We start from the raw sequence: 12,299 nt of genomic DNA, 5'->3' as shown, positions 1-12,299 counted from the left end.
CACTTTGAAGTGAATAATTTTAGTAATCTTTCCGTACTTCCTTCCCAAGGATTTGGCGTGGCTACTCTGTCGGTTTCTCGGAGAGTAAAATGTGCCGATAACGGAGACTGCGAGCTACGATCGCGTGGATAAGGCTGAGCAGTTAACTCCTCCAGTTAGGAATTATCAAGGGCTGGCCATAAATGTTCCAAAGTTAAATAGTTTCATTAAAAGGCGCTGCGAATTAGATTGAAAGAAATTCCAGGTGGTAGAATGATCAATTCTGCATTTTATGGTGAATGTTCGCAACAACAAAGTGATTACGTCTTGATTTCATATGCAGTGTAGCCCTATCACGTTAAAGAAATTAATCTCTGGGATTTTACGTGCCCGAAACCACGATATGACTATGAGGCACGCCGGAATGTGTGACTCCGGAATAATATTGACCACCTGGGGTTCGTTAACGCGCACCCAATGCCCATCACACGGGCGTTTTTGCATTTCGTCCTCATCGAAATGCGGCCGCCACGGCCGGTATTTGATCCCGGAACCTTGGGCTTAGCAGCGCAACACCCAACTACGCCACCACGGCGAGTCGTTACAAAAAAAAAAAAAGTTTTCAGTCACCGACTGAAAGAACATGCACAAGTTATTGGATGCAACCATCTCGAGAAAGGAAAAGCTATTCCTTCACTATTGCTGACGGAACGCAGCTTGTCGAACATCCATCCCTTCAAACATGGAAGTGCGTTGAGTAATGTAGTCGTGTGTTGCAATATTCCGTGCAGTTATAGAGCGAAATGGCGCAATTTTGTGTAAGCAAAGCGTTCAATTTATCCGCTGCCTAATGTCGGTGGTTTGTTCCCGCCACAACTGGATGGAACCGGCAAAAGCAAGTAGCGTACACAAATGTGCGCGCTTTTATTGGAGGGGATAAAAACACGTATTGTGGGAGCCTTTGGCATTTGGACCCGTGTCAGGGGTACGAGACCCATTCTCAAAGCCAAGGAGTGTCTTGACAGACAGACGTGTATTAGCTATGCTGCAAAACGTGTTGTAGAAAACGAAACAGTTTAGATGCGTGCTTCCGCGAAGCCAAACGACACAAAACTTCTGCGATCGAGAAGAACGTGAACAGTTCCTTGCGCATAGTTTAAAATAAAATTGCGTGCGTTATGTGTGTCTTTGCATAGCATTTAATTCAAACGTTTCAAGAAAGCTTGGCTCAACGTTATTTCAAACGAGTACCTTGAATGTTGGATGATCATAAACATTACGTGCTTAGACCAGGACATGACTGGAGATCAATCAATCAATCAATCAATCAATCAATCAATCAATCAATCAATCAATCAATCAATCAATCTGCTCCGGCGCTCAGCTGCTATAACGCTCGAGTATGAAGCAATGAAACTTCCATTTCCCCATGTTTATGGGTGCACGATACGGCCTCGACGATGAAAAATGAGAAGCACATTCGTTTAGTTGTATTTAATGTAATTTAACAGTTAAGTTGGGAGGCATCCAGCATTAAGAGAAACCGGTGGCGCCCACTTGCGTATGCAGTTACCACACCAAGGAGCATATGCGGCACTATGACAATGGTTAAACTGCAACATCTTAAGCTGGAGAACATAAATTCGAGCTCTAAATTAAATATTTTGTATAGATAAATCTAACTTAATAAAAATAAAGATCGAGAGTGACCACGTGTCAGACATAACTGCAGCTTCTTGTACTGGGCTGACATATTCAACGCAAATAGAACGAATGCTTAAACTGTACACATGTTTTACTGCACACACACACAAACACTAAGCACAAGTTTCACGTGAAGTTTCGGAATGTGAATGGTGACAACAGAAAAGGGGTCATAATCATGGCCAGGCAGAAGACGACCACAGTCCAGGACGATTTGCTAGAAGTGAAAGCCTCGCCATCCGAAGAGGCATGCTTGGCTTGGATGTCCTTGCGATGCCCGGTAGACGACGAGTCGTTGTGTTCCATGCTGCGAATGTACTGCGTGCAGACCTGCGCGTACTTTGAGGTGAAATTGCGCAGGCTGACTTCGTACGGGGCTTGCATCGTGGTCGCATTGAAGCAGGATGTCTCAGCACTCGCTTCGTCGACGCAGCTTGCGTACTTGTGGTACATTCTGAAATGAGCGGGTATACAGAAAGCCACGTGACCTGGAGAACTCTGCCGTGTTCGCTATATACAAAGGTGCGCCAAGGTGCACGCGTAAAAATGGCCAGGTTGTCCGATCATCCTAGCGGAAAAGCAATGAAGGCCAATCTTTCATTGTTTAGCCATGTTAGTTTCGACTATTGCATCGCACGATTCCCCATGTGTAGATGTCGATTACGATCAAAGGTAGGCCAGTGCGAATATTCGAAATTTCTAATACGAAAAGAATATTCTCTGTTATTCGATTCGTATTCGAGTCGAGAATTCAGCATTCGAAATTGTAGAATTTATTTTATGTTATAATATAAAGGGGGGATAGAAGTCCTCAGAAGTCTACACGGAGAAAAACAGATGGTAGTGACGGCTGTTCCGTATGGCTCTGCTACAGGGGAGCCGCAGTCGCTGCGCAAAGACACAAGTTCCCTAGTGAACTCATGGACTGGTTAGTCTCCAGTCATTCAATAAGGATCTCTCACCTTTACGCAGCTTACAAACTTGTTTTGTCAATTTAGGCAAAGCTATTCTTTACTTGGACAATCTCCCCATCTTTGCATCTCTTTTACACAATGTTCGGCGATGCACTATTACGCTATGCTCCTTCAACGAACACAGAATTCTATGTCCATCTAGCGACGGGCTGTTCCCGTATTTCATTGCTGTCATTGTGATAGTGCGCCAGATACAAACACATTTCAGTTGTTTCTAATTTAAAAGCTTTTCAGTTGACCGGGCATCCAGTTCTGAATAGCATTACGTGTATTAAATAATGTAAAGAAGCCTTATTTGCCCTTATCTACCTGTTGAAACAAACAGACTTCAAACAACCTTTATGTGTAATTTTTCTGTAGCCACTAGAAAAATTCGGCATTCGATTCGATGTTCGAATGTAGTTTTTATCCACTATTCGTATTTGATTAGATTCAGAAATTTCATTGTTCCAACACCCGTAGTAATTGGCCACTAAATAGCGGGCAACATGTGGAACGTCGACCACAAATATTTGTGTCACACTAGCCATTAATTAATTTCATGGCTCATAGCTGGTATTATAAAGCTGTGCCATAGAACCAGCGTGTTCATTATTACTAGTTCAAAAAAGAAAGCCGGCAGTGCGAGGCTATTGCTGGACCACGAAGGGCGACAGTTAATATTTTGTTTCCGCAATTTATTTGATCGAAAAAGATCGCATTCCTTTTTTTTCCTGAAAGGTCACTTGGATGATATAGCGCCGCCGGAACAACTAAAGTGGACCCTATTCATATGGCGAAAGAATGCAGTGGCCATCACGTTATGTGAGAACCTTGAAGATTGAAGTGAAACCCACACATAGTACGCGTATAGCATGGATTGCTCAGCATATTGTTGTGTCTTAGAAATTGTTGGCCGACGAATGAAGTAAGTTCCCAGCGTTTATTTTACAGATTTTTGTCCCATACGTGATTACGAACCGAGTTACATCTTTCCACGCGTTGAAAGGAAGTAGTAGTCGACCATTTTTGTACAAGCTAAGAGAAAAAGAGCCAGCAGGTAGGCGGAACTGAATTGAATTGTTCGGTTTTACGTGCTAAAACCACGATTTGATTTTGCATGAGGCACACGGTAGTGGGGGGCTCCTGAATAATTTGGACCACCTGGGGTTCTTTAACGTGCCCTCAATGCACGGGACACAGGCGTTTTTCCATTTCGCGCCCACGAAAGTGCGGCCTGCGGCCGGGGTTTGATCCCTCGATAAATATTGGCGCTTATCAGCGCAACACCGTAGCCGCTAAGCCACTGCCGCGGGCAGGTAGGCGGAACTGCAGTGCACTGAAACAACAGTACGAGGGAATGGAGACAAAGATCAGCAAATGTAAGAGCCTAAATACTGAGAGGCGAAAGTATTCGCTAAAGCAATGCGCATCAATCAAAGTGCGGTGCTTTCCACACGGAGGGAAAGCAACGTTTTCTTTTACCTGCAGAACTTGGGCGTGGCTATAGACTTGCCGGTAACTTCTCTCAAAAAGGTTTCGTAGCATTTCTGCAGGAAGTTCGAAAACTCCGTATGGCTGCAGTGACGGTACTGGGCTGTGAGTGGGAACATCACACAGATGATAAGCACAATTTCTCCTCTGAACCTCTGTGAAATGAAAACGTAAAGCCAGTATTCTCTTACATCTAAGCATGTTACAGTCACGTTTGTGCGCTTCCACCTTGGCCAACAACACTTCTCGCGCGACATAGACCACATCGACTTTTCTGGCGCAGGCATGGCCCCTGAACACCTCCGTCATGCATGGCTCGGCCAGAGTGGTGGCGTTGGTCTTCAGCGTCGCACTGCGGTGGTAACGAGAGTTTCGACGATGCCATGAGAACAGAGCGTTATGCGAAGCTTGATTCAGGTCGTTGCGCAGCTGTAAACGTCTAATATGCGGCTTTTGCAGTGCGGCATTGCTCATATCGAATTACAGTGGCAGTTAAAAATATCCTAAGCTACATGCCGCTGTCGAAGGCTCCGATGTTTTCGTTCTTCCTTGCAGTAGTCAAAGGCGCATCGCTCCGAAAACTCATAACTGCTCTCCCCCCCCCCTCCCGAGGCCTACCATGCACACGAATTAGCGTGCGAAGAAATTCCTCAGCGTGCGCCCGAAGATTTACTACAGCCTCACCACAACCACATGCGTTTAGCCTTGCCTTTATTGGCGTAGCGTTCATAAATTTGCAAAGGACGAAAAATGGCGTTGGAGTTAGATATTGCAAAGACAACAAAAACGAAGCGTGGCGCCCGAAGCTGCTTGTTTCTTCGCTACATCAGACATGTGCGCATGATGTAAGACCTTGGAGTAGATTTTACGTAGTTTTCATACATTTCGGCCTATTCTCACCGTTACGGCCCCAAAAGACACGCGTAGAGGTTCGACCACTGAATGTGTACTGTCACAATAATGTTATATAAAGGGTTTAACATCACGTAGAAGATAAGCACGTTTTCCCGCATGAAACTCTATGATATAAAAACGTTAACGCCAGTATTCTCTTACATCTAAGCTCGTTGCAGTGATGGTGCATCAACAATATTCTAAGTCTGTTGAAATATTATCCGCCGTACTCTTTCCTCACCTGCAGTTGGAGAAAACAGCGCTTGAGTGAAAGCAACGCAGCAAATCGTCCACAACTTGGTTCCGGTTGCACTCGTTCGGCGCACCTGCGTGCAGAGAAACACGAATTTCTTTTCTTCTTCTTTTGTGTGTGAAAATTCACATATAAAAAAACTGCAGATATGCGTGACAAAAAAAAATTACAAGTGCTTACCGCTAGTTGAGGCTATATAAAGCCGCTCGTCTAAACAGTACAGTTATAGAGCACTCACATTTCAGCTCATAGCTACTAGCCATTGCTTCCGATGCGTTGCGGACTTCTGCTGCATGTGGGCTGTCAACGTTCTTGCCAAGTATAACAGCAGATTCGGTGCATAGAGAAAACAGCTGCAGAGACCTGAAAAACAATTATTCACTACAGTTAAACTCATTCATGTGGTACCTCCATAAGTGCAACACCTGAACGATGACATTTCATCTGACACTTTTATTGCCTTAACGGTAAAATGTTTGTAACGCATGCAGGATAAAAATCAGCCTATGTCCACGGAACTGACTGATTAAAGTGATTAAGTCATTAATTAAAGTGAGATGAAATCATTAAATATATCTCCATAATTATTAGAACTTGGAGGAAAGTGTTAGCTTCTGAATTGTAGGGAACCAATTTTAGTAGGTAAAGGTGAAGCATCGATATAAACATGAACTTTCTGCCAATGAATAATTTTCTTTTATTCTTACTAAATGCTACGGCACGCGCTAAGCCGATCCGTTCAAGAAGTTTTCTGGCGCAAATATACTGACAAGAATACAACAACGTGTTGCTTCGCACAGAGTCGCATGTATTTTTGGAGAAATCGCAAGGCGTAAAAGTTACAAGAAAGTGCAATCTTTGTTGATTACTTTCTCTTCAATAAAATTCGAAAACAAATTGTGAATACTTCCAAAAGTTCCTGCCCCGTCATTTCAACACGCTCTGACGTGTAGTCGGAGGAAAATATGGCACTACGGAACACATTTATGCTTATGTGACCTCACGAAAAGGTAAACAAAAGCATACAGAAGAGGTCAGTATTGTAACAGAAATCTTTTAGTATTTCAGGCTTAGCTGAGAGATCGTATCAGACTCATAGGCCGGCACAATGATGCCAGCGAGTTAGCAAGTCTCCGTGCATGCGAGCCACACGAACATCCATAAAATGCCACAAATTTTAGTGGCGATCAAAGTGCCTGCTACGACATAAACGAGCCTTAGAAAGCAGACGGAAGCTTTTCTTAGGCCCTTTCAGCTGAAAAATACTTACCGGCACGCATCAAGTACTTTCGTTTCACGGATCTGAGCCGACTTGAGCAAGCGATCAGACTTTTTTAACATGAGTTGACACCGTTCAAACTCGTTCAACAGAAATTTGTTGCCGAGGGAGGTCGCAGTGTCTGCATAAAAAGAAAAAAATTCAAGCGTCGTATATAATGTTTAGTTGAAACAATGCTTTATCAATGGCACAATATCAGTGGCATTTAAAAATATACAGGCGCGGGGAACAGCAGTACTAAACGTCTTCTTTACCGACAGTATGCTGCAGCAAACACAGATTGCAGCTCACAATGCTTTTTCGGCGCGTTGCCATATTTAGGAAGGGCAGTGCTTCCAGGCCAATGCCGTCACTGAACCAGCCAGGACTTTACTTGAGCGGCTAGCTAGAGCGGCGCTTTTATGTGTTCGCTAGATTTGACAGTATAGTGCCTTTTATGTTTCTTGCTTCGGTATCATGGAATCGCGGAAAAACTATCGCGGCTCGCAAAGGGGCGTAGAAGAAGCCTTCTAGAAACGGAATCACTGCAACAATGGGTGTTCATGCCGAATCGCGAGGATTAATGCCCGATCATGGCGAATACTGCCGAGCTGAGACATTAGAAGATTGACGCGCAATAATACTAAATTTTAGTTGCTGAAGGTTTGCGTGGCGTTATAAATACATTCGAACATTTGTTCGGTTCTGGTTAAATAAGTATCAAAATAATGTACTTCACGTATCAGCACTTTCATTCGCCGTCCCCCTAACCAGGGATATAAGATAAAACAGTTTTCATTCCTCGTCTGGTAGCCTTCCTTCTTACGAAAACTTTCCTGCTAATCAGGAAGACGATATGAGTTATCTTCTATTTTAACCTCGTTCCGATAAGATAAACATGCCAATAAGCATTATTAATTTTTATGCCAAGTACCTGTCATACGTATCTTTATTTTTATTTTTTGGGTGTGGGAACTAATTGGAAGTAGGAGGACGAGTGGAGTGATGACTTGCGAAATTAGCTTACGGTCAAAGCCACAAGCTGCGCGGTAGTCGAGCAGAATTTCTCGCGCTTGTTTCGCAATGCCTGAGACTTTCTCCGGGTCAGCACTACAGGCCAGCTTCATGTTGGTTTTATCCACGCAGTTCAGAAAGTTAGCCATGGAGAGAGAGCTGCAAGATGAAAAGACAGACGTCAGAGACAGCACTACCACTCACGCAGGCACCCACTAACCTGCAAGAAATTGGCTTTTTAGATGTCGTATTTTGGAATATAGATCCTTCGCACTTTTGCAAATCTCGCAGCACTAGATTTTTGTCGCATGAGCCTGAAAGAACGAAACCCACATACAAAATGCGCTAAGGGAACGCTTCTTCATTTAAGCTTGAGAGTTCACTTGCATACCGATCGCCTGACAAAACACCGTGCTACCACTACTGTTTGCTGAAAAGTGGTAGCTGTTTTTCGACATTGTTAAATGATATACAAAATTAATTACTCACCAACGGGCGCCGCATGCTCGAAGCAGGTCCAATTGTAAGCGTTGAAGAGAAAGCTCCTGTAGTATTGCACTTCTGCCAGCTTAAACAGTGCCGTATTCCTGTCACAGGTTGTTTTTTGCATCGCTTGCCTGAAGCACTTCTGGTATTCCCTGGTGCCACTGCGAGCGCAAAACGAGCAGCTTTGCAGTAACGATATTTTCGCTTCTGGGCAAATAAACAAACACCAACTTGCAACCATGGTTATTCAGACGTGAATAATGCTCAAGTATGGTAATCCAAGAGCCGAGTATATTAGCGCCTCGCCACACTCTTCATCATAATCAGCTTATCTTTATGCCCACTGCAGGACGAAGGCCTTGCCCACTGATCTTCAATTACCAACGTCTTGGATCAGCCGAGCTCCACGTTATGCTTGACAATTTCCTAATGTCATCACATTAGCTAGTCTTCTGCCGTATTTGACTGCATTTCTTTTCCCGTGGTACCCATTCTGATAATCAAATAAACTATCGGCTATTTACTTCACATATTACATGGCATTCCCAACTCCACTTATTTCTCTTGAATCTCGACTAGAATGTCAGCAACACCTGTCTGCCGTCCCCATACCACCATCTCCCAGTTTCTTAACGTCACGCCTAGCATCTTATGTTCTATGTTTTATGTTCTATCATTCATTGCGTGGTACTTAGCTTCTTTTCAAATTTCTTTATTCTACAAGTTTCAGTCCAATAGGTTAGTGTTGGTAGGATATCCTGATCGCACACTTTTCTCTTAACGGTATCGGTAAGATTCCGTGAGAAGAAACGCCTACAATTAGTATCATTATGTTTGTCCGCAGTCACATATACCTAAAAATAACTTTCACTTTTATGAATGCTCTTTCTATGCACATGACGCATGTAAGTACGTAGGTACGTACGTATAAAAGAAGCAACCGTGCAATTTTCACAATTTTATGGCTATCTGCTGCCAACATTCGAGCACTACGTCATAACGGCGACTCCGCCAAAGAATCTTCAGGTAAAATGCGCGGAAACGATGACACAAGGCAGACCGACGCACACAAAGTGTTTTGTGCGTGTCAGTGTATCTGTGTGTCGTCGTTTCCTGACGATGCAAGACCAACATGACCAAATTTCCATGCTCCCATCAAAGAAACTTAGCTGCAAGAAGTTCAGTGGGTCATATACCAGATAACACAGGCCTGTGCAGGATCAGTGAACAGTATTTTTTTCTTACCCGCAAGCAGTGATGGGGTTCTGCACCCAGCCTCGCTGGACGAACGGCAGGACCTTAACTTTTATAATTGGTGTGCATTCCGACAACTGACTGTACAATGTACCAATCTGGCAATCTGAAATTTGAGAATGACGTATTAGTTAATTCCGTGATAAGCACCTTCACTTGAATGAAGTACCTAGGTTCATGTGGCAGCTCTTGGTATACGGTCTGAGAAGTTTGTCCGTGAAGTAGAGGACTTCGGGTGATGTCAGTATGTTTTGGTAATACTCGCAGTCTGACTCAAATATTGAATTTCTCAAGCACCATTGGTAGTTTTGGACTTCCCTATAATACAATATGCATATGAAGAACTGTTGTGCTCGGTGTATTCTGTGTAAGACCAATGCATGTTAAGCCCCACCTTACCTGCAGTCTGTGACACCAAGTACGTCGACGTCGACGTAGTCATTAACGTGCGATTTCATAAACGTTGCTTCGCACTTGGACAAATAGAGAAGTAATATTTCGGGGTTGCACATGTAATCTGTAAGAAAAGAACTCAAAATAATTCTGTTTTCAATGCATTTTTGCAATATATACTGAAATAAAAAAATGCATACCGCCATTGCCATTGCACACCCACTCGTACTTTTTCTTGAGCACTGACACATAGTACCGGGATTCTTCAGAAAATGGGATCTTAAGACCGTTTGAACAATCTTGCGTAGGAATCTTCGCGATGCAGTTCTGGTACTTCCTCATCGCCCTGTTCAGATATGTCCAGAGAAAATGGTTTCGCACTGTTGTAAGTCCCCGGAAGTTTCCATTTCTCGTATGACATACTTGCATGCATCGTTGAGCAGTGGCGAATCACTTGGTTCATCAGTGTACGGTATCACTTCCGTAGAAATAATTTGACTGCATTCAATATACCGCATCCTCAAAGACTCCTCGTCACATCGTGACAGCTGTCTGGCAATTTCCACGTTGCCATCTAAAAAAAAAAGAGAAGCGTTGAAACAAACAGGCCCATCAACTGAAGCGTGCGAGCTTTAGGTACCTTTGTAATCGCAGTAGCGCGCGTATTTGTTGGGAATGTCGACTGTAAAGTGGTGAACAGCCTTGCTTTCCATTAGGTTCGTCTCTTTGTTGCACGTCTCAGGGATTGTGCCGGACAGGCATGTCTTGTACGTTGTGAAAGCTCTGAAGAGAAGAGAATGCCAGATAGGTGTGTGACACTATGACAATACAGAAATGTGGCCCAATCGTGTTGGGAAGCATACCTGCAGCCCGCCATTTTTTCACTGATGCTGTTGTTAGCTGGACCAGTGGGAATGCCTGCTTGTTCGAGTTCAGACGCACAAAGGGCCATCTTTTGAAGCATGCCGTGGACATCGCAGCGTCCCCCTTAAAAAACGGACATTACCACTTTAGCACTTGTGCCATTTGAAATTTAGACTACTGCCGTCGGCAATCAAACTGGAGATCTTATGCTCAGCTGTTGCTTAGTACATCATTTAAATTTAGAGCCTTCTTTACAAAGAAATGTCAACGATGGCAGTGGGTATGACGTAGTCAAAGTAGAAGTTCCCAAGAAACTTCACAGCAAGCCGCAGTGCAGCTCATAAATGCGCACAATACATCTCCGAAAGTGGGGTGCCTGCCACTTAGGTGCTCAACTTCATTGTAATTCCAATAGTGGTAAGAAAAGCAAGTGCGGCAGCACATTTCATAGAATGGCGTCTGTCGCATTCCTCGTGGAAGTCCTTGGTGATCATGGCAGCAAAATGCCGTGGCCATTTATTGCTTGCTCAGATCATGCGATGCGGACACGGATGCTGGAACTAAGCCGAAGCTGCTCACACTCGCTCTGCCATTCTTAGGCAGCTTAAACGTGATACTTGAAGTCTTTGGGTGTGCGTGAGAAACCTCGGCTCTGCAGCCAGTGCCCTGATGATCAAACTCTGCTCGTGTAACGGTCTTGATTAAAGGTAAAGAGTTTGCTCAGCGCACATGGAATACAAATGCTATCCCATTTTCAAGATCACCGCCATAAAACGATTGCGCACTTTGTCCACGATACGTGCATAGTATAACAAGTAGAACGCCACAAAAATGTGACGTTAACTTTTTTTTTGCGTGTCCGAATGTTCGAATCGGCCATATTTATCCAAACTTTCTCGTATACACTGGGCACAACACGATATCAATTTACGCTGCTGGCATACCGTCGGCGGCGCAACCGGCCACGCATGCATATGGGCTGACTTGGCTCCGGCTGGCCACTGACCTGTCTTTACAATCAATCCTTTTACTATGTTATGTAATACGATAATACAAGTGTTACAAGTGATATAAGTGTGTGCTGTGTCTGCCGAAAAAGACAACACATAGCAAGCGAGACGGTCCCGTCTCGCTTGCTATGTGTTGTCTTTTTCGGCAGACACAGCACACAAGCAGCAACACTCTTAGAACAGCAGAAATTGACAAGCGACACATTGTTTTTAGATCACAGTGTCTTTATCAGCAACCTGCTGTTGCCGACTTCACCTGCTTCAGGAACTTGTTCGAAGCAAGCACCCGTCTGAGCGTCCTTTCACCATCAAAAACTTCCAACAGAAAAATCGGAGGTCGACGAGGGAATCTTTTTCGCGGACAGAATTTGTTTTCGTAAACCTTGACATAATATTCGTAAACTCGTAAATCGCGCCCAAATTCGTAAACTAAAATTCGTAAGTTTAGAAGGATTAGCAGGTATAAATATCACAGGAGATGGGTTTACCATGCACGCGTGCGAAAAGATAAACCTGCTGTTATCGCTTTCTTACACGGCGCATCAAGTAACCACATGTTATTATCGTAAAAAAAAGAGAGGTTCTGAGAGTGAACACTAATTTCAACATGTGGCTCAAAATTCTGCATCCCTTCGTTATCGTGCATTTCTTAAATTGTGGGGTTTTACGTGCCAAAACCACTTTCTGATTATGAGGCACGCCGTAGTGGGGGACTCCGGAAATTTCGACCACGTGGGGTTCTT

General features: G+C 43.9%; 1 protein-coding gene across 1 annotated transcript in view; it reads right to left on the bottom strand.

Annotated features, from left to right (window-relative positions):
• Positions 1-1,756: 1,756 nt before the first annotated feature.
• Positions 1,757-12,299, bottom strand: part of LOC126546312 (uncharacterized) — a 62,799-nt gene continuing 52,256 nt past the window's right edge. The window contains exons 56-71 of the mRNA XM_072287588.1: positions 10,546-10,669; positions 10,323-10,465; positions 10,106-10,256; positions 9,883-10,028; positions 9,689-9,806; positions 9,459-9,607; positions 9,281-9,395; positions 8,039-8,196; positions 7,770-7,863; positions 7,563-7,708; positions 6,548-6,677; positions 5,516-5,640; positions 5,266-5,350; positions 4,322-4,482; positions 4,122-4,233; positions 1,757-2,137 (exon numbers count right to left, since the gene is read on the bottom strand). Of these exons, the coding sequence (XP_072143689.1) occupies positions 1,810-2,137; positions 4,122-4,233; positions 4,322-4,482; positions 5,266-5,350; positions 5,516-5,640; positions 6,548-6,677; positions 7,563-7,708; positions 7,770-7,863; positions 8,039-8,196; positions 9,281-9,395; positions 9,459-9,607; positions 9,689-9,806; positions 9,883-10,028; positions 10,106-10,256; positions 10,323-10,465; positions 10,546-10,669 (2,285 nt within the window). The 3' untranslated portion in view covers positions 1,757-1,809. The remainder of the gene's footprint in view (positions 2,138-4,121; positions 4,234-4,321; positions 4,483-5,265; positions 5,351-5,515; positions 5,641-6,547; positions 6,678-7,562; positions 7,709-7,769; positions 7,864-8,038; positions 8,197-9,280; positions 9,396-9,458; positions 9,608-9,688; positions 9,807-9,882; positions 10,029-10,105; positions 10,257-10,322; positions 10,466-10,545; positions 10,670-12,299) is intronic.

This window comes from Dermacentor andersoni, chromosome 1 (assembly GCF_023375885.2).
Source record: "Dermacentor andersoni chromosome 1, qqDerAnde1_hic_scaffold, whole genome shotgun sequence".
NCBI lineage: Eukaryota > Metazoa > Arthropoda > Arachnida > Ixodida > Ixodidae > Dermacentor > Dermacentor andersoni.
Note: the sequence above shows the minus strand (reverse complement) of the source record. Positions and strands in the feature narration are given on the sequence as shown.